This window comes from Zootoca vivipara, chromosome 13 (genome assembly GCF_963506605.1).
Source record: "Zootoca vivipara chromosome 13, rZooViv1.1, whole genome shotgun sequence".
Classification (NCBI taxonomy): Eukaryota; Metazoa; Chordata; class Lepidosauria; order Squamata; family Lacertidae; genus Zootoca; species Zootoca vivipara.
Genome location: NC_083288.1, coordinates 3,221,452 through 3,243,330, shown reverse-complemented (window position 1 = coordinate 3,243,330; position 21,879 = coordinate 3,221,452). Strand labels below are relative to the sequence as shown.

The following is a 21,879-nucleotide window of genomic DNA, read 5'->3' as shown; positions in this document are numbered from 1 at the left end:
CATCTTCCCCAACCACTGGTCCTGCTAGCTAGGGATCATGGGAGTTGTAGGCCAAAACATCTGGAGGGCCGCAGGTTTGACATGCCTGCCTCAGAAGGTAGCGGACTCTCCTTCCCTGGAGTGCAGCTGAGTGGGACTCAGCTGTGGGCAGCCTGGGGAAGCATTTTTCACCTTGAGCCTGTCCATAAAAGCAAGCCCTGCTATGGACGAGAAAACAGCTAGAGGAGGAGGAGAGGACAGAGGATGAAGAAGAAGCTGAGTGCGAAGGGAGACCCTTTCCTCATCCTTTGGACCTCCTGGGAAACTCAACAAGCCGGCTACACCTGGAGCTGAATGGGTCACAGCTGTGGGCAGCCTGAGCAGCGTGAACCCTGTGCAAGGCCATCTGATGACCTCCCTGCTTTGAGGAGGCGGCACGAGGCTCTGGCAGGGTCCTAGAACCCTCCTACCTCCTTCCCAAAGCCTGGTAAGCACTTGCCCAGCTTTGGGAAGGCAGAAGGACTCTGGGACCCTGTCAGAGCCCTCATGCTTACTTGGGCTTTGAGAAGCCACCTTCCTCAGCTGCCCTAAATCTGCCCCTGGCCTGTGGAAGTACCACCCACCTTGGACCCGGCAATAAAAAGTAAGCCAAGAATGACAGACTACAGGGATGTCTGCTGTTTTGTTTCCAGACACCCTTCTCATAGCAATAAGCCTGAGAGGGTGTGTCAGAAAGAAAATGAAATTGATATTGGTTCATGTATGTTAGTAACTTTGTTTTAATGTCACATTTCTATATGTAACTGTGTATTTTTATAATACCGTATTTTAAGTTATCTATTGTTTCAATTTTTTGTACACTTAAGAGATACTTTTAATTTACTAAGTGGTATAGAAATCAAATAATTAAATTGGAGATTTTAATGCAGAGGTTGGATGGCCATTTGCCATGGATGCTTTAGTTGAGATTCCTCCACTGGACCAGATGACCCTCAAGGTCCCTTCCAATTCTACAATTCTATGGTTCTTTGAATTTTGGGCAGGCCAGAAGAATCTCCTCCCACCCAACAACCCATCACTCCCGTTCTCCTACAGCTGCCTTTCTTCTAAAAGGTATAGAAAAAATTACACATAACTGCATGCAGCCTGTACTTGGATCCTGTGTGTGCTGTCCAGCTAAAGTTGCACACTTTTAAGTCCCAGATTCACAGAGCTATTCTACGCATTTTTATTTGGAAGCAAGTCCTACTGAGTTCCATGGGACTTGCTCCCAAGTAAGTGGTTTAGGTTTGCAGGCATATAGAACACAACGGGCAGAAATGTCCAAAGCTTGGAAATATTCTTCTGCTGGCACTGTTGAGAGTCAGGCATAACAGATGCTGCTGCTCCCAACTCCTAGATGGGCATTTCTGTTAAAGGGCTGATAAAACTGACCACCTAGCAAAAAATAAAATAAAATAAAATAGGAGGAAGAGGAGCTGCTGTTGCTGCTACTATTACTACATCATCATTACCATAGCCAAATTATTTCATCAAGCGACTTACAGCTCAGCAGCTACTCAGGGCACAGAAACTGTATTTCTAACTAATAGCAGTGTTGGAAAGGTTTACAAACTATAGAATCACGAAGAAGAGGCTACGTATTTCTTTCCATATCCTATAATGCAAAAACCAGACCTGAAACTACACCATTTCAATCCCTAACCCCAGGGGTTCTCAAACTAAGGCCCGGGGGCCGGATGTGGCCCAATCACCTTCTAAATCCGGGCCGCGGACGGTCTGGGAATCTGCATGTTTTTACATGAGTAGAATGTGTCCTTTTATTTAAAATGCATCTCTGGGTTATTTGTGGGGCATAGGAATTCATTCATATATTTTTTCAAAATATAGTCCGGCCCCCCACAAGGTCTGAGGGACAGTGGACCGGCCCCCTGCTGAAAAAGTTTGCTGACCCCTGCCTAACCCGGACAAGCACATTTGGCTACTCATTCCAGCATTCTGACCAATTTTGCTTAAAGTGCAATTCAATGCAGATTCGGAAGATCAACCTGACAGCGTCAGGCAATATCCAAAAGAGAAGACCAAGAGTATTAAAATGAATGTTGCCTGGATTTTCTCCCTGCAGAGCAAACAGAAGTTTGGGTAGGAGATCAGAAAAGAGTGATATCATTGGGAGGGGGGGTTAAACCTCCCTTCCTCACTTCCCCTGCTCTGCAAAGAATCAGTCCCCAGTGCCTAATATACAAGGGGGTGGGAAGGACATGGCAGGAGCCAGCCCTAAAACTCCTGCATGATGTCTAATTTCACACAGGTCCCATCCCTTGGAGCTGCTTCCTATGTTGTGTCTGCCACAGCTACACTGAAGTTGTTCTGGTGTTTCTCACAACAAATGCATCAAGAGTGAAGGGCAGTGTTGCATTTCCGAACACTCAGAGGTAAGCTGCGGCAAAGCCAATTGGCAGAAAGTTAAAGGGAGGTAAAAGTAAGTTCAAGAAAGTGAGGCACTCCCTCAGGAAGCCTAAGATCCCAGCTGCAATTTTCTGTATTTCACAGGATAACCAGCAGTGCACCAGAGCGAAAACTTGGTACAGAATTTGTCAGCAACACGTTACCTGCTGAAAACAAATGTATTACACCTCCAGGGCTCTTTAAAGGTGTATTCCTTGCTCAATAAAATATGCAAGGGGATATAGCTGTACGTCAGCATGCACAAGTAAAAGATCTTCCCCTCTACCTTCTCTCTTTCCCACACACAAATGCACACCAAACTCCATACTCACGTGCTGAGAGTAATAGTTTGCCTCATTTTTTTTTTGCCCATCCTTACTAAAACATATATAAACCCTGTTGTCTCTTTGGCTACCAATACAATGAACTGGTGTAGTGGTTTGGTTTGGAATATGAATTTAGAGATAGGAATACCTGGCTCAAATCTCAGCTCTACCATTAATTTTCTTGGTGACTATAGGCTCAGCCTTTCCCCACCCCCATCTAAGGAAGAGCAATGCTGACCTATCTTACAGGGTTACTGCACTTAAGACAAGACGTGTGGGAAACACTAGGTGTTGTTATTATGTTATACATACATTTATTTATTTATTTTCCTTGTTGTATTTCATAGAATTGTAAAGTTGGAAGGAACCACAAGGGTCATCTAGTCCAACCTACTACAATGCAGGAATCTTTTTGCCCAACCTGGGGCATGACCTTGAGTTTAAGAGTCTCGCGCTCTACCAACTGAGCTATATGTATCCCACTTTTTTCTCCAAGGAGCTCAAAGGTGCTGGGTTAGGCTCACCCAGTGAGCTTCATGGCCAAGTGGGGGATTGAAACCCTGGTCTCCCAGGTCTCAGCATGATACTCTAAGTGATTGTAATAGAGGTCAAGAAATGCAGCCGTCTGCCCATGTTATATTTCACCAACTTCCCAAACCCCAGAGCCAATTCACACTTTAAAATCAAGCACAAAAAGTATGAGACTTTAAGATGGCAAAATACGCACACTGAATCAGCCCCTACTTGTGCTTATTGCAGGAATCCTTGGTCATTAAACACACCCGCACCAGAGATTCGTGCCATTGAAACCTGGCTACCTTTTTTGTCCCTTGATTGAAAAAGTAAAATAAAATGCAAATTGGTCTTCCATATTCATATGGAAAATGCAGAGGGAGCTGGTGGTCCTAGCCAGGTGGGAAGAAGAAGCCCATGCAAAGCAGCTAGTCTGCAGCCGGTACTTATGAAACCCTAACACCATTGCAGCAAAGCATCACAATTAAATGATGAATTTTAGAATCCAGGGAACATCATTACAAACTGCTCAGATGTTAATAATACTACTCATAGGGAAATCCTAACTGCTAGGCTTAAAAAGAAACCTGAGCAATGTGCCCAGCGGCATGAGACACAGAGAAGTTTTCCAATATAACCCCCATTGACACAATTATTTGCGTCATCTTAAAGGTAAACGTAAAGGGACCCCTGACCATTAGGTCCAGTCGTGACAGACTCTGGGGTTGCCCGCTCATCTCGCATTATTGGCCAAGGGAGCTTCCAGGTCATGTGGCCAGCATGACAAAGCCACTTCTGGAGAACCAGAGCAGCACATGGAAACGCTGTTTACCGTCCCGCTATAGCGGTTCCTATTTATCTACTTGCATTTTGATGTGCTTTCGAACTGCTAGGTTGGCAGGAGCTGGGACCAAGCAATGGGAGCTCACCCTGTCACAGGGATTCGAACCGCCAGCCTTCTGATCAGCAAGCCCTAGGCTCAGTGGTTTAACCACAGCGCCACCTGGGTCCCCTTTTTAAATGTGTTTTGGGGAGGGGGTTATTGATTTGTTTTTGTTCTTGTTATTATCATGTATTTGATGCTTCTATACTGTATTTTTATCTTGCGAACATCCCTGAGATCTGAGGATGAAGGGCTGCATACAAATTTAATAATTATTATTTGCAGGGCAAAAGGCTAGCTTGACATCAGCAGAGTGAGGTGGCCTTTCTGGCAGTTATTTTGGAGTACAGGTAAGGGACAGCAAATTATCAGCAATTTCATTCATAAGCCCCACCAGGGGTGCATTCCCCCCCCCCCCTGCCTTTGGCACCAGGGCCATGTCCTGAGCCATCACCAACACCCGCTTGCATGCAGCAGGCAGGTCACATCACTGGTCCATCTAGCCCAACGTTGCCTGGTCTTGCTGGTATTTTCAGGCAGGGTCGTTTTCAGTCCCGCTGCATTGGATCCTTTCAGCTGGTGCTGGGCGGGAGCGACCGGGTGGGGCTGAACATGGGACCTTCTATAGGCAAAAAGCTTGCTCTCTTCCTCCTCCTCCTCCTCCTCTCTCCTACTGCCTGAGCTCCTTTTACAAAGCCCACTACAGTTGCATGGTCTGCCCTCCTTCTCTCAAACTGCCACATTGCACTCTTTCTTCCCCACCTTTTACAGCAGAGCAATGCCCTTTAGTGCCTAATGGAGTCAGCCAAAGATGCTTCATGGGGCAGAAAGAGCACTTTCCATTCATTGTGAAACAGCTACATACAGTATATGGAACATGGCAGGCAGGCCTGAAACATCTAGCACAGGCATCCCCAAACTTCGGCCCTCCAGATGTTTTGGACTACAGTTCCCATCTTCCCCAACCACTGGTCCTCTTAGCTAGGGATCATGGGAGTTGTAGGCCAAAACATCTGGAGGGCCAGTTTGGGGATGCCTGATCTAGCAGCACCGATTTGCCTAGCCGCTCTTCCCAGGAGCGAGCTGTCGGCACTGAAGAGAAAAGCAGGACGCCCTACGGAGCAATACCAGGGCAATGTCAGAATTATATGTTCCAGATTCTTCAGCGGGAAAAAAAACTATTCAGAAAGTTAGGGAGCACCAATGCAGTTGGAGAACAGTCAACCCTCGGGTCTGAGGCACCCATTTGCCAAGGCGGAGTACAAAAGGAGTGGAGGGAGGGGGGACGGGGGGGAAGGAATAGAAGAGGCTCGCAGACTCACAAATCTTGGCCACGCTGGCGACGAAAATCCACAGGACGATGATGTAGGGTGCCTGCACGTGGTGCCACTTGAAGGTGACGATCTGGAAGCCCTCGCTTTTGTGCTCCGGCGGCGCCTCTTCCATCCCCGCGGCGGCGGGCAGCAGGAGCAATCCCAACAGGAGCCCCCAAGGCTGCAGCGGCCTCATCATGTCCGAACCCGTCGGGGCAGAGACCTTCCAAGCGGCTGGCGGCGATGTTGGGAAGGCGAGCCTGGCGCGCCGGTCAGGAGCAGCGAGCGCACAGCGTCTGCCCGAGCGCGCACGGCCGGCAGGGATCGGCCACGCCGCCGCCGCCGCCGCCTTTATGCTGTGCCCCCCGCCCCCGAGGGGAGGAGCTTCCTCGGCGGAGCCCTCTTGCCCGAAGCGGTGCCCCGCCGCGGAGGGCTCTTCCCCGGCCCAAGGGCGCCTGGTCGCTTGGCTTGGCCCCGTGGGGCCCCGGAGCCATCCGCTTGGCGAGGCGGCAGCACCACTCCGGGCGCCGAGGAAAGTGCGTCGGGGGCGCTGCGTCCGGAGGATCGCTGTTCGCCCCTTCCTTCCTCTGGGGAGGAAGCCGGGGAGCTTGGCTCCCGTTACCCCTGCAAGGGAACCGAACCACCGTCGTCCCCACGCCAGAAGTCTGAACTAGGTGCGCGATCATTTTGAAGCTTGTTGCAAGAATCGCTTACTCCCAGTGTTAGTCAAATGCTAAGTATGACTACATGGTGGAGCTGGAGACGGCCCCCTTAGAGCTTTTTTTGGGGGGGGGGAAGTATTTTTTATTAAAGATTTCTTGATTTACAAAGGTATATGCAGTGTCTCTCTCTTATATTATTCCATGTATCGTTTTGTAAATCAATCCCCATAGAGCTTGTTATAAGAATTTTAAGTTATCACAAGCTTCAGGGCCAGTTTTACAGCCCCCTTTGCTAAACCGAGAAGTCTCTCCCTTCCCGTCGCGAGGTTTGTTCCTCCTCGATCCTCTTCCACGCTCGCTCCCTTATCTCTCCGGGGAGATGTTTGAACTCCCACGCCAAGTGGCCTGGCCGGAAAGGTGGGTGGGCGAATCGCGCAAATGGGCTCGGCGTGCAGCTTTTCCAGGGTGTCCAGCTCGCATTGCCTGCTGTGAAAACAGGAAGAGGGGAGACCGAGGGATCGGGACCCCAGCCCCGCCAGCCCTGCCCTTCGGGCGGTGGACTCAGCTTGCTCCTCATCCGCCGCCGCCGCGGCTCTCTGGGCGCTGGGGGAAGGCACCGGCTCCTTGGGAAGAAGGGGACGGCACCAGGCTCTGGATCGGCCGCGAAGAAGACGCAGAGAGGCGAGCAGCGCTGGCGGAAACCAGCGCGCCGCTCCCTCCAGCGCAGTTTCTCCTCCTTCTTTGGCGATCACTCGTAGCCGAGTAAGATTGTCTTCCATAAACACGGTTTTAACAATGGGTCCGTAAGTGACTGTGGAGTCCAATTCTGGATCCACACGTCCTTCCACAGTGGGGACATTGGTTTCCAGGTGGGAGTTGATCATGGTGTGGATTTGCCAAGCGTGCCTTCCTCTTAGCACGTTTCTCCCTTGCGTTCTAAGATCGAGTTTCTTCAAAGCCCATGACACCTTTGGTAAAGGCTGTTCTCCAACTGGAGCGCTTGCAGGCCAGTGTTTCCCAGTTGTCGGTGTTCATACTGCAGCCTTATTGGGCTGATAAGGGTCCTTTTAAGTTGCACCCAGGCAAGGACAAAGATAGTCAAAACGACACCGGGTTGAGTTTCAGAGAAAGAGTTTTAATCTCTATATAGAGAGACTCCTGATGACAAGAGTCCCGTAACAGGGCTACAGCCATACAGTCAGAATTCATACAATGCAAGCAATGCAAACTATAGGATCCGATCTAGCTCAATAATACAATTTGCAAATCACTCTCTACAATACTACATTTTTTTTATATTTGCCTTGAGACAGTCTTTAAACCTCTTTTGTTGACCACCAGCATTACGCTTTCCATTTTTAAGTTCCAGATAGAGTAGTTGCTTTGGAAGACGATCATCAGGCATCCGCACAACATGACCAAACTGCCCTCCCCAAATGCCTGTAATGTCTTGGAGGAGGAACGGAAGAGCCCCTACCTGCAATGAGCCCACCACATGTAACAAAACAAAATAGTGCTTTCTTTGGCACGTGTCAGAGAAAAGTGAAGAATTTCCACAGGCCAGGGAAGTTTGGGTCTCTCAGACTTGCAAATATCTTTATTTAATGCTCTCACGGCAACCCTTGTAGCTTCTGCGCTTCTGCCTGAAGGCAGCCTTTCTCCAGGCAGGACATTGGCTGGTGGGTATTGTGGTCCCAAGCAGCTGGGTGGTAGCAGGTTGCGGACTTCTGCCTCAAGGCATGTCACATTTCCTGGCAGAAGTGAAGCATACCTTTGCTCCTGCCATCTCAGGGCACTGATAGGTAATGGGCAACCAAGGTATCTGAAGAAGTGTGCATGCACACGAAAGCTCATACCCAAAATAAAAACTTAGTTGGTCTTTAAGGTGCTACTGAAGGAATTTTTTTCTATTTTGCTTCGACTCAGACCAACACGGCTACCTACCTGTAACTAGGGCAACCAAGGAGTTATCTTCATATCATTCAGGAACTAGTATTACATCTCAGGTTTTACTCCTCTCTTTTCAATGTTTTAAAAATCCTGCAAGTTATCTTGGTGCTATGGGAGCTGGCCAGAGAAGGTCACCTCTCCCCACAGCAGGACTAAACCTCAGGAAAGTGGGTCACTGTGGCACAGTGAGGAGCCACAGCATGGTTGGTGAAGTGGAGCATTGCTACTGTGTCTCTCACGCTTCCAAGGTAATGATGTTTCAACCCAGCCTAAGTGGTGGGGAAAATACATAAGAGGAGCCGGCTGGCTCAGGCTAAGTACCCACCGAGTCCAGCATCTTGTTCTCGCAGTGGCCAACCAGATGCCCCAATGGGAAGCCACAAGCAGGACCCAAACGCAAGAGGAACTTTCAACACGCCCCCCCCCCTGCAGTTTCCAGCAACTGGGATTCAGAAGCATGTTGCATCAGAAGCATTTAGTGGATACACTGTGCACATCTGACATATCCATAATGGAGAGGCTGCTGGTATGCAGTTCTCCAATGACACATGTTGCCCTTCTGCATCTTCTATGGCAGGGTAGGTAACCTAAGGCCCGGGGGCTGGATCTGGCCCAATCACCTTCTAAATCCGGCCCACGGACGGTCCAGGAATCAGCATGTTTTTACATGAGTAGAATGTGTGCTTTTATTTAAAATTCATCTCTGGGTTATTTGTGGGGCATAGGAATTTGTCCTTCCCCCCCCCCAAAAAAATCATAGTCTGGCCCCCCACAAGGTCTGAGGGACAGTGGACTGGCCCCCTGCTGAAAAAGTTTGCTGACCCCTGTTCTATGGCATTGCAGGGGAAGCTGGGAACACATTAGGGAGCTGGGTATGGGTATGTTTAACCTGGAGAAGAGAAGGTTAAGGGGGTATGATAGCCATGTTCAAATGGGTTTGGGCTGGGTGTTCATCAGTATGCGGACGATACCCAGCTCTACTCTACCTGGTGGTGACGGTCCTGTGTGAGTGTCTGGAGGCGGTTGGAGGTTGGATGGCGGCTAACAGATTGAGGTTGAATCCTGACAAGACAGAAGTACTGTTTGTGGGGGACAGGAGGAGGGCAGGACGTGTAGAGGACTCCCTGGTCCTGAATGGGGTAACTGTGCCCCTGAAGGACCAGGTGCGCAGCCTGGGAGTCATTTTGGACTCACAGCTGTCCATGGAGGTGCAGGTCAATTCTGTGTCCAGGGCAGCTGTCTATCAGCTCCATATGGTATGCAGGCTGAGACCCTACCTGCCTGCAGACTGTCTTGCCAGAGTAGTGCATGCTCTAGTTATCTCCCGCTTGGACTACTGCAATGCACTCTACATGGGGCTATCTTTGAAGGAAACTACAACTAATCCAGAATGCGGCAGCTAGACTGGTGACTGGGAGCCGAGACCACATAACACCGGTCTTGAAAGACCTGCATTGGCTCCCAGTACGTTTCTGAGCACAATTCAAAGTGTTGGTGCTGACCTTTAAAGCCCTAAATGGCCTCACTCCAGTATACCTGAAGGAGCGTCTCCACCCCCATCGTTCTGCCCGGACACTGAGGTCCAGTACTGAGGGCCTTGTGACAGTTCCCTCGCTGCAAGAGCCAAGTTGCAGGGAACCAAGCAGAGGGCCTTCTTGGTAGTGCCGCCCGCCCTGTGGAATGCCCTCTCATCAGATGTGAAAGAGAAAAACAGCTACCAGATTTTTAGAAGACATCTGAAGGCAGCCCTGTTTAGGGAGGCTTTTAATGTTTAATCAATTGTTTTATTTTTCTGTTGGAAGCTGCCCAGAGTGGCTGGGGAAACCCAGCCAGATGGGCAGGGTATAAATAATAAATTTATTATTATTATTATTATTTAAAAGGATGTCATATAGAGGAGGGAGAAAGGTTGTTTTCTGCTGCTCCAGAGAAGTGGACACGGAGCAATGGATTCAAACTACAAGAAAGAAGATTCCACCTAAACATTAGGAAGAACTTCCTGACAGTAAGAGCTGTTCGGCAGTGGAATTTGCTGCCAAGGAGTGTGGTGGAGTCTCCTTCTTTGGAGGTCTTTAAGCAGAGGCTTGACAGCCATCTGCCAGGAATGCTTTGGTGGTGTTTCCTGCTTGGCAGGGGGTTGGACTGGATGGCCTTGTGGTCTCTTCCAACTGTATGATTCTATGACATATTTTAGTCCAGGCACTACTTCCCTGGGCCAGGTTATAAAGTCAGTGACTTGTTAGAGTTGCAGGTTACTTTTTTAACCAGGAAGGAAGGAAGGGGGTGGGAAGCAAAGCCAACAGTTCCAAATGGGATTATGCTGAATCGTTGTCGTCCTGGTGGTTTGGCATGCCAGAAGTAACAATCCTAAGACTCCAAAGTAACTGGAGCAGAGGTTCCCCAATGGTGGTCTGTGAGCTTTGTTCAGGTGGTCCGTTGCATATCTGTCGATTTGCGGTTGAAGATGGGGGTGGGGGTGGGACTGGCATATCCATCATATTAAATATTCATATTGAATTTGAGTTGCCTTTTTTAGCGCTTCTTTTGTTTCTTTTTGTGCATTTTACTGCATTACAAATTGAATTCTATCGAGGAACAGTTGCTGCAACAGGCAGAAAGAGGTCTGCCAAGACCCTCAGCAAATTCCAAGTAGTTGGTGGGGAAGAAAGTTTGGATACCAGTGGACTGGAAAGATGGAAGGGAGAAAGTGCCAGTGTTGTAATCAAGCTTCTCCCACACAGATGGGGAGCCCCTCAATTTTACTTCCCCCTGGACTTAACAAAGTCAAGAAATTCATCATATATCCCGGGAGATTATAAATATGTAATAGACACTTAACACAGGGGTTATCTTTGGACGGGTCTCTATGGGCCCCAGATCTGCTCCTTTCTCCCATTTTTAGAGCTTTGAAAAAACTGCTTACAAGGCTGCTGGGTGTGATGCAAAGAATAATGTCCAAGAGCACAGTTGCCAAGGGAGGGCTACATCCCCATTTTTAAATGCTACATAGTATATGGCAGAGGGATTCAACTTTTTCGAGTTCAGGGCATCAGAGGAGGGAGAGAGAGAGAGAGAGAGAGAGAGAGAGAGAGAGAGAGAGAGAGAGAGAGAGAGAGAGAGAGAGAGAGAGAGAAAGAGAAAGAAAGAAAGAGAAAGAAAGAGAAAGAAAGAAAGAGAAAGAAAGAGAAAGAAAGAGGGACAGAGGCCGTTGCGGCCTGTGGCACCCCTGTCCCCTGACCATCATTCAAGACACCCCAGGGTGCCACGGCACACTGGTTGAAAACCAATGGTGTATGGTACAAAGCTGTAAGGTGAAGAATGTACCAGAGACCACAGAAGTTCAGTTTATTGAGAACCTGCTGTTTCGTTCTGTTAAAAATGAGAGTTTCTACCCACTCTGGCTGTGTACATATCTTTGAAAATATTTAAACAACAACTGCTGAGATTTCATAAGAGTCCCAGAAGCGAATAAAGGAGTACCAATACAAACAAAGCTGACATCAAGCGCTACATATATTAAGCAAAACAGAAACATCGTCACCTATTCTCACCCCCATCCACCCTCCCATCCCCTATCTACCTCGTTTTCCCTCTTTCTTCTTAATGTCTTAACAAATGAAACTGATTTGCAAAAATGATACATGTTAAAATATGAGTGACACTGCACACACCTTTGTAATTCAAGAAATCTATAATAAAAAATATTTTTTTTTAAAAAAAAAAAGAGCCCCAGAAGATTTCCAGTACATATTCAGAGCTGGACTTCAGTGGCCTGCAGATCTCCTCTCCTCTCTCCTTGTAACAACACTAGGATAAATGATGCAAAATAATTCTAAAGTGCAGAATAAAGTACTCAAAAAAAATATTTTTTCATAATTTTTGCAGGCCACATAACTCAGCTTTATTTGGGGAACTCTTTCCTATAATGAGTGATTGCACAGGCACGATCCAGCACTATCGCCTAACATGCACAAATTCTATCTTACCGAGATGGTGATCTGGCCACCCCTGAAAAAGTCCACTTTGGACCCGTTGGTTTGTGCAACTACCGCCTGGCCGCTAATACCCGCTTTTTAGGAAAGGTGATTGAGAGTGTTGTGGTACAACAAACACAAGTACTCTTGGACAAAGCATATTATCTCAGCCCATTTATATCTGGGTTGGGGCTTAGGTATGGGACTGAATCAGCCTTGGTTGCCATGATGGAGGACCATGCATGTTCTAGAATGGTGCCTGGACTTAGCGGTGGGGATGAAGGCCAATAAACTGAGACTGAATCTTAATTGAGTATTGAAGGGAAGATTGCAGGACAGCGGGGAAAATACAGGCTAAGCTTCTTTCCAAGCCAGATCCTCACCTGGGATAGTGGCATTAACATGACAGAAGGGGTGGATGGCCCATCTAAGAGGAATGGGGCCTGGGCATGCAGAGGTTGCCATGGTGTTTGAGGTGTGTTTGAGGTATCAGGAAAAGAGCTACGGTACTTTAGAGCAAGGTATGGGGAACAAGTCCCCTGAAATGACCATGCTGTAAGATCTGGACTCCCTCCTTGCAGACTAAAGGTGTAAATATGTGAATAATTCATATTTCTTAAAGCTACGACGGTCTCTGCCGTGTCTTCAGTTCTCCAAAGGAGCATAAAATCTGGGTGAGCATCTGGAACTCCCTGGAACCTTGCTATCACCTGGCAGAGAGTGGGGGGTGGCACCCAACTTTTGTAACAATATAAATGGCATGTGAGGAAGATGGTAGAACCGTTTCTCCTGCCATGCTAGTTTGGGTTTGTTTTTACATGACAGGTATTTTTATGCAGGAAGAATTCATATGGGCAAACACCTGTAGCCTAAAGTCATATGGCTGCACTTTATCACGGTTCTGCTGACTGTGTACACGGACTCTAACTATAATGTGTGTTGCAGCATTAAAAACCCCAATGGTAATGACAGTTTTGCTCAGAAAGAGGCCCCACTGATTTCAAGGGGTCTTACTTCCATGCAAGTGTGCACAGGGCTCCAGTCCTAGCCTTAATTACCCTCCTCATAGATTCCTTCCTCCCTGGCTACTCATCTTACCTTAATTTAACGAATAGATTTTATATACCGCTTTACATTTAACATTTTCAAAGTGGTGTGGAGAAAAACATATAAAGAAAGCAATATATAAGCAGAACAATGAATAACACATAATGTGTGATAATATAAAATTCATAGCAATACAGTAACCACAGCAGCCAACTACTGTATATGCACCAACTCAACGCCTGTGCACGTAGGTTTTCATCATGCACATAATTCCATGACTTATTTCTGAGGCAAAGCTGTTCCACATGGTGGGTGAACTTCTCTTTACTGGTATGAATGCCCCATTTAATCAATAGCAGCTCCCATTGATTTTAATTGTTGTAAGCTACATCTCAGGGAAAAGAGCCAAGTGGTGTGCGTGCCTTGATGCTGAGGACACCAACAGACAACATTCCAAAAATTTCCCTGATGTAGCCAAGATACACGGTTATAAAATGAGCAAAATCATTTCCCTTATCAAATAAATGTCAAGTGCAGAATGAAATTCAGAAGACCATCTATTGTTGATTTTTATTGACCTTCAAGGAGGAGGAGAGCTCTGTGCATAGCAATGATCTGAACAGTGTGTGGAGCCCAAAGAGAATAACCTGGTCTGTTGACATGATTTTGCGGCAAATTTTGGGGCTCATCCACATTTCCGTATGTCCCCTTATTTCTACGCATGGGTTTGAGAGGGTTTTGTTCTTTTTTTTTTGTCCTGGCACTTTCCCCACCTGCTGTTTTCTACAGAGCAAACGCCAATCAGGTTTTCTGCAAATTGACATTTATTCCGATTCAGCAGTAATCAGCAAGTTTTCCTAGGGAAAGTGGAGAGACCAAGTTAAACCTCTCAGGCCCTATGACTGGAAGTCACGTAGCAAGCAGAAGTGTGGATGAGCTCAGAGTTGCCTTAGTGGTTCACACACATTGTGGTGTTGAGGGGGCACTATTCAAGTTTGCGTGCTACTTGTTGCCTATTATTAGCCTGCCTTCCCTCACCTGCTTTTGTCGTTTCACCCCACAGTCAAAATTTAGACTGCAAAGGTAGACCCTGGAAGGCACACTGATGGTGCTCTATATTAGTGCAATAGATACTGAGAACCAGCTTGGTGTTTTTTGGCATTGGAGACCTTGCTCCTGTTATGCTAATTACATTTTTACTATTTTTATATTGTATTGTACTGGTAATTGTTAATTAAACTTTTGCTTCCAGTGTCTTTATTATGTCCCACTTTGGGGATAATTGTCAAAAAGTGGGAGGGAGATTTGGAAATAAACTCATATAAAGCCAGGTATGTTAACCACCCAGTAGTCATGGCTTTAAACAGCCAGCAGAGAAAATATGCAATTCTAGGGATACCTTCTTTGGTGACAAGCCCTTCTGAGTAAAGGTGCAAGGATTTGCACCCTGAACCTCACAGTAAATTAGAAAAAAAGTGTAAAACAATCCAATTAAATAATTAACCTTAAATAATCTGATCTTGGCACACATAAGCTTTACAACCAATAAATGTAAAGCATTACATAAGAAGGTGCTTCTCTTTTTACACCAAGAGAAACTTAGGAGTCCAAAAACAATAATCAAATAATTCTATCACAAGTGACAGTTTTCTTTACATCATACATAAATTCAGTTCAATATTCTTGTACCTTGTTAATGGCTTGCATATTATAATCTTTGTTTTTAAATGCAGGTTAGGAGACCCACACACATTCCAGGGATCAATTTCTCCATTCAATCAAGTGAATCAAGGGTCCACCCACACAATAAAGACGTTCACTTGGAAACCTTTGAAAGTTTCCAGGGCTGGGACCGGCCTGCCTCCAGGGCACACAGGCCAAGAATGCAGACATGCTTGCTGCCCTATGGGGAGTTCCTGGAGAATCCAAGCAATTCAGATATGCTAAGGCTCAAAGCCTTCAGGAACACAACAAGCAAAACCTGACCCAAGGCAGTCTCCCTATCTTTTGCCACTGGAGTAGAACAGCAGCAGGTGGGCCAGCTCTTTCTGTCCTCTGTTGAGGCAACTGAGGATTGCACCTGGGTGACTATTGCTCCTCTTCAAGGGAGACCAAAGATGCTAAGCTCGCCTGCCTGGATGCTGCTGGCTGTCCAGCTTATTGCTGACAGATTGGAGCTGGTGCAATAGCCTTGCTTCCATAAGAGGGTGAGTGTGAGACCCACAATCTTTGGGGCCTTGTGCTGGAATCACCTGATTGCAATCACAGTCAGAGTGGGAGAACTGCCAGCTGTGCTTGCACTTCAACATAGGGGTGGGGCAGGATCCGGCCATTCACCATTTGAAAGGTACCGTAACTTATGAATATCATACCCTCCAACATTTCTCCATTGAAAATAGGGACATCCTAAGGAAACATGGGGTGTTCTGGGATCAAATCAGAAACCAGGACAACTTCTTTTAATCAGGACGTCCCCGGAAAATAGGGACATTTGGAGGGTCTGGAATACTGTTAAATCATCATCATCAGCTTGGCAAACAATTTCCAAAGGAACCTGCTTCTTCCCATTGCTGGGCTTACCCTCAAATTCACACTATGCAAAGCACACTATGGCGGACTTCTGTCTGCACTCTCTTTCTGCTCATAAAAACCAGCTTTGCAGTTATTTACGTTTTACAGAACAGAACTTTTGGGCAGTGTGTTTAGCAAAATCCTTATACCACATCAGTTTATTTGTCTTATGTAGCCCAATCTTGTCTACCCTGACTGGCAGTGGTGGCCCTCCAAGATCTCAGGCAAATGACCTTTCACAGCCCTTCTAAACAGATCCTTTTTTAAGGTCAAGGGTGGAGCCAGAGAGACCTTCTGGATGCAAAGCGTGTCCTCCTCTCTCCCCGACCTTGGGTCCCTTCTGCAACAAACACTTGCTGACCTCTCTGGCTTTAGCGCCCACCACTTGCTCTTCGTTCACCTTCAGTTGGGATGATCAGGCACAGGAAAATGCTGCAGTCACACACCTGGCCTGGGAACTACCAGTTCCAGGGGCAAGCAGAAGCAGGATGTCCACCCACTGTGTCCCTGTGCCAGCTGCACCTCCCTATCTAGAAATCCTATCTTAGTCTGTGTTTATTTTATTCATTGTTTTTTCATGTGAAAACCTTTCAAACGTTTTACTCAACACCCTCTCCGGCAACGCACATTGTGCTTTGCTTCCAGAAAGAATAAACGACACGGGAGATCATAAAAATATAACATTAGAAAAGAAAATTCTTTTGAAGAGAATGTAGCATGAGTTTTATCTCAAATAGTAGTGGCAGTAACAATATGTATGAACTAATTGTATCCTTGCAAATATAAAACTACAAGATCCCCCCAATCCTGATGGTGTGCTGTTGTTTCGCTTAAAAAAAAGTCTCAGGTTTCCTGCAGCAGACTTCCCTTACATGGTACAATGGAAAAGTCCCCATGAATAGAACAGAAATTAAGAGAGATTCTCACATTTCAGTTTGGGTATGATCCAGTCAAAAGTATGCAAGCTTATGGTTCATCCATTTCAGTGATAAACGCACTGACTTCAATAAGAAATTTCATAACGTGGTTAACTGTTAATAAAATCAAAAAGAATACAGTTGCCTGTTTCGCTCAGAAGTGTGTTTAGTGGACTTATTCCCTAGTAAGTAAGCATAGGATTGCAGCTCTAAAAAAAAAACTTACATTCAGTGGAAGTTTGTAGTGGACTAACAGAATAAGGAAGGGACCCAGGTGGCGCTGTGGGTTAAACCACAGAGTCTAGGGCTTGCTGATCAGAAGGTCGGCGGTTCGAATCCCTGCAATGGGGTGAGCTCCCGTTGCTCGGTCCCAGCTCCTGCCCACCTAGCAGTTCGAAAAGACATCAAAGTGCAAGTAGATAAATAGGGACCGCTCCAGCGGGAAGGTAAATAGTGTTTCTGTGCACTGCTCTGGTTTGCCAGAAGCAGCTTTGTCATGCTGGCCACATGACCCAGAAACTGTCTGCGGACAAACGCTGGCTCCCTCGGCCTATAGAGCGATATGAGCGCCGCAACCTCAGAGTCGGACACGACTGGACCTGATGGTCAGGGGCACCTTTACCTTTACCTTTAACAGAATAAGGAAATTTATGGATCACTCTGAAATCCATGTGTGCATATATCTTGCTTTTCCATAGAGGAAATGAGGCTACAAATAGTCAGCCTTTCAAGACTTGTACACTAACTAGGCCAGCACAAGTGTTCCCACAACACAAGGACAGCCACACCTTGCTCACCCTCCCATCTCCCAGGTGCTGCCTTCTATCATGATGCTGGCTTCTTCTTCTGAAAACGCACTCAGGATATAGCACTGCAGACTGACCAGGCGCTGCTTCTGAAATAGCCAGAAGCACATCAGCACTCACTGGAGACAGAACCATTTTGGTGAACACAAAGTCCAGTGCTACCTTCCCATTTGGTGCTGAGGAATCTGAAGAGCATGACCAACTCAGAAGTAGCGGATCCCACCACTGGTACCAGTTATGTAGCAGATCCCACCACTATATACAGTACCAATTGCAGTGGATCCGAACTACTTACACATCGTATAATAACCACCACAGGTTATCTTCTGGTTTATCTGTGAGGGAAATCTTAAATACATGAAGACTCAGGCGGAAGTTGAACAAATAAGAAAGATTCATTTCACAGAACAAGATGGATAGCAAAGGATGTGTCAGGAGATCATGTCCTTTCAGGAAACAGTTAACCTATTAATAATTATCCTAAATCTAATTGATGTTACAGGCTTCTGATCAAGCACAGCTTCTTTTAAATGTCAGTCACTTTAAGTTCAGTTATTACACTTCAGGTAGGTGTTACAAGTGTCCAGACTAGATGGAAAATGCTCAGATTATTTGGAGTCACTTCACTTCAGTTCCTTAAGTTAGTTGCACAGATGCTATAGCTGAATACTTTGGTTCTTAAACAAGGTGGTACTTTCTGTCAGTTACCCTTTTCTATCATTTACACTCCTGAGGTAATTTGAATAGTATTACTGATGCAGGGGATCACCACAGACCTCTTAACTGGTCTGGGAGTCTCTCTTTCTAGAAGATGTCTCCTCTCCTGACTGAAATGAGACCAAAGCAGACGGTATCCTCACAGCTTCTACTTCTCCTGGCTGGATGTTAAACTCAATATTGAACCAACTCTCTTAGACAAACCCTATCTCCCATCTCAAATCAAGCCCTATCTAACCACTCCCTCGGAAACGGCTCCTTTTATTCTCCCTCCCAAATTGCTGGCTCCACCCCCCTCTGACTAGCTGTCTTGGTATCCAATCAGAGAGGGGCTCCAGCCCTCTGGTGGAATTCTGAAGGACTGCATCACCAGCCTCTGGTCCGGCTCTGCTGTCCATCACAGCTGCCTTGCTTCCTGAGCAAGCCTTCTCCAAGTGGTACAGGCCAAGTTAAGCAGTGCTTCTGAGAAGGCCGAGAACTGAGGAGGTATCAGGAGTATCACCAGGAGATGTCAGGAGGCAGTGCTCAGGCCTCAGCACTGGGCCCACTGCCAACCCCCAATTTCCCTACCCCTCTTTGCTGTTCCTGCCTGTTCACTTGTCCTCACTTAGCAAGTGAACAGTGAGAGGAGCAAGGAGGAGAAGCTTCCATTCACCTTGTCCTCTCTTCTCCCAGGGTGTGGATTGGGCCCAAACGGAGAGGACAAATGAACAGACAGCAGGGACCATAATTAGGAGGTGGCGCTGTGGTTAAACCACTGAGCCTAGGGCTTGCTGATCAGAAGGTCGGCGGTTCGAATCTCTGTGACGGGGTGAGCTCCCGTTGCTTGGTCCCAGCTCCTGCCAACCTAGCAGTTTGAAAGCACCTCAAAATGCAAGTAGATAAATAGGAACTGCTACAGCGGGAAGGTAAACGGTGTTTCCATGTGCTGCTCTGGTTTGCCAGAAGCGGCTTTGTCATGCTGGCCACATGACCTGGAAGCTATACGCCGGCTCCCTCGGCCAATAATGCGAGATGAGTGCGCAACCCCAGAGTCGGTCACGACTGGACCTAATGGTCAGGGGTCCCTTTACCTTTACCCTACATCAACACATGAGGAAGGGGTCCATTAGGCACCTTGAACCAAGGTCTTCCAAAACCTGGGATCTGGACTCAGCTCAAAGATGGACCACAGAAACAGCACACAGATATATTTGTCCTCGGAGAGCATTTTCAGAACCAGACATTAAGACAAATAAAGCAGTTAGGCTGCTGTTGAAGCACACTGACCCTGCTTTGGTTGGATGTATAGTTTTCCTTGCAAGATTAAGTTCAGGAGAAACCTGCTCGTTTCCATTGCAGAATTCCTGTGTGCATATCAACTGATTGACTGAGCCTGGTTACATCACAAAGTTCCCAAGGCAGTTTTTCTAGTTTGAAAACTTATAGTTTAATAGTTTTGATTAACTTTCAAGGCCCTTTTTAAGATGAACCGCCTGCCTAAAGCAAAGATGAAAAGAAAAGCGGATTTGGAAGTACACATTTCATGAGCCAAGCAGGGTGGGAATTCAAACTCAACCTGAAACGGAAAAAATAAAAACTGGCTCCAAGTTAAATGTATGTATGATGCTCGGCCTGTATTTTAAGTACAGTTTTTTTAAAAAACATACAAACTACTTTTTAGTAAAAAATAAATAAATAGTGCATTGTCATGAATCTCAAATAAGGGACGTCTAAGCAAATTTTGTTTTTAATTTCAGGAATGATATTTGCTTTCAGAAGCCAAAAATAGGCCAGCATTTTCTTAGTTATATGAGTGCTTAAAAATAATAATTGGAAGTCGTGTGTATATTATCTTTTATCAAAAACAAAGCTGCTTGCTTTCACTTTGCAAGGTGGTGTTAACGTTTTTAAGCAAACTGGTCTTGGCAAGCTAACAATGACAACAATAAACCCATTTCTTCTAAAATCATTTCCTTAAACTTCCAGCTTCCTAAATATCAAACAAAGGACAATCACTGCTATGGCTTCTCTCATCTGGGGGGCTTCGTAATAATTAGAAGTTTAGGAAGCAAAAATGTTGAGATTGACTCTCCAGAGACAGGAAAAGGGAAAGGCAGGGGAATTGTTTACTAGGCAGGGAGATTCATGTGAGCGCAGGAAACTTAACTCATTGGTGCTTTATGGTGCTTGGCGGATGATTCTGACTAGGTTCAGGCCACTTACTCAAGGGGAGAACCACCAGTAACTTATTAAGGGTTCTCACTGTCAAAGGACCCAGCCCTACCGCCATCTTTAAGACTCAGAGGTGGAGTCGCCTGCAGTACATGCATCTCTCTAGATCAAAGATGGCAAAATCAGGCAAGGTTCCAGCCAGTTCCTTCATGGAGATGAGGTCAAGCACACTACAGCTCTTGTTAGTGTGCATAAGGCTTCAGTTGGCTTTAGTCTCCCTGCTGAGACAACTTTCTCCTATACCTAAGAAGAGCTTTATCCAGAGGGGTTCCCTTGGAGGTGAAGGATACTTTGGACCTGGTTTTGCCTACCTTTCCTAGGCTTTCCGTGCTTTGAACTAAGTTGCCCTGTGGTGACTTGACTTTGCCTACCTTGACCAGTCTTTACCTAGCCTGTCACAAGTTGACTTTGCTTACCTTGACCAGACGTTGCCTGTTTGGACATGACTTCACAATATGCTACCCGCTTCCTCTGTGGATCTTAAACACCCATGGAATAAGATAGCTCTACTTCATGTTTTGTCTTCACTTGTCCCATGGACCCTATTTCACCTTGGTGAGAAATGAACTTCTCTTTGAAGCATTTACCATTGGTACAGATGCCACCATTTTTTCTTTAGTTATTTCCATTACTCCTTTCAGCTTCATTTTCACCTTGTGTGAATGGGGAATGGGGATTTTGTGGCCTGTTTGTATGCTGTGTGGCTGGGCATCCAATCTTAAAACAATGTCCACAGGATCTCATTTGAACAGCAGGGATCGCAAACACTTATTCTGTTTCTCCAACTATTTTCAGCAAGCCATTCTCTATGAAGCCCAGACTTCGCTCCTGGTCCATCATTGCCAGTGCATGTAAAATTAATATTTTTTTGCCCATTAAAAAACACCAGTCTGCAGCAAAAGCCCCCGTCCTACAGACAGCATGCACAAGATGTAGAAAAGTTATTGACCTTGGAAGGGTTTGCCCAGGTAGAAGAGTGCAGTGCAGGAAGGGTCCAAAAATAGGGCATTTTGCTACCAGGTGTCATACCCAGATGCCCAGGTGTGAGGCATCGCTGCAAGCCAGTGGCTCAGTGAAGTTAAAGGCAAGAAGTTAAAAACCACCACTAGGCGTCTTCTCTCTCATAATAAGAATTCCCACCTGAAGGAACTCATGCACTGCTGCCACTATTCATTCTTAATTGAATTTAGGTGAGGAAATGGATGTAATATTGAGGGTAACTAATGGAAGGAACAAGGATTTTGGAGCAAGATCTGGAACATTGGAGTGCAACATTTAATTGTTTTATTGGGTAAATTAATGGAATATTTTATTTGGGCGATATGGGTGGGAGGCACATTAATTTATCTGGGGTAAACTTTATGAAGAATTAACCGGATTCATTATGTGAACTTTTTAATTCTAGTAATTATTTAAAAATGGTCGTATAAATATGTGTGCAAATTTGTGTGCCATTTCATTCTTTTTTCCAGGTGCAGATCCTCTCATTACGACAATACATAAATGGCTACATATAAAGCCCTAACAAATTATTCAACAGTTTTTTCAGACTTCTGAGC

At 46.2% G+C, this 21,879-nt stretch overlaps 1 protein-coding gene across 3 annotated transcripts in view; it reads right to left on the bottom strand.

The window, feature by feature from the left end:
• SLC9A3 (solute carrier family 9 member A3) overlaps window positions 1-21,879 on the bottom strand; it is a 108,226-nt gene that overhangs the window by 56,480 nt on the left and 29,867 nt on the right. For 2 of the 3 annotated variants that reach the window (XM_035134705.2, XM_035134706.2), the window contains exon 1: window positions 5,472-5,762. The exons of the other annotated variant lie outside the window; for it this stretch is intronic. In XM_035134705.2, coding sequence (XP_034990596.2) covers window positions 5,472-5,661 — 190 coding nt within the window. In that variant the 5' untranslated portion in view covers window positions 5,662-5,762. Of the gene's footprint in view, window positions 1-5,471; window positions 5,763-21,879 lie in introns of those variants that run through there. 3 annotated transcript variants of the gene reach the window in all.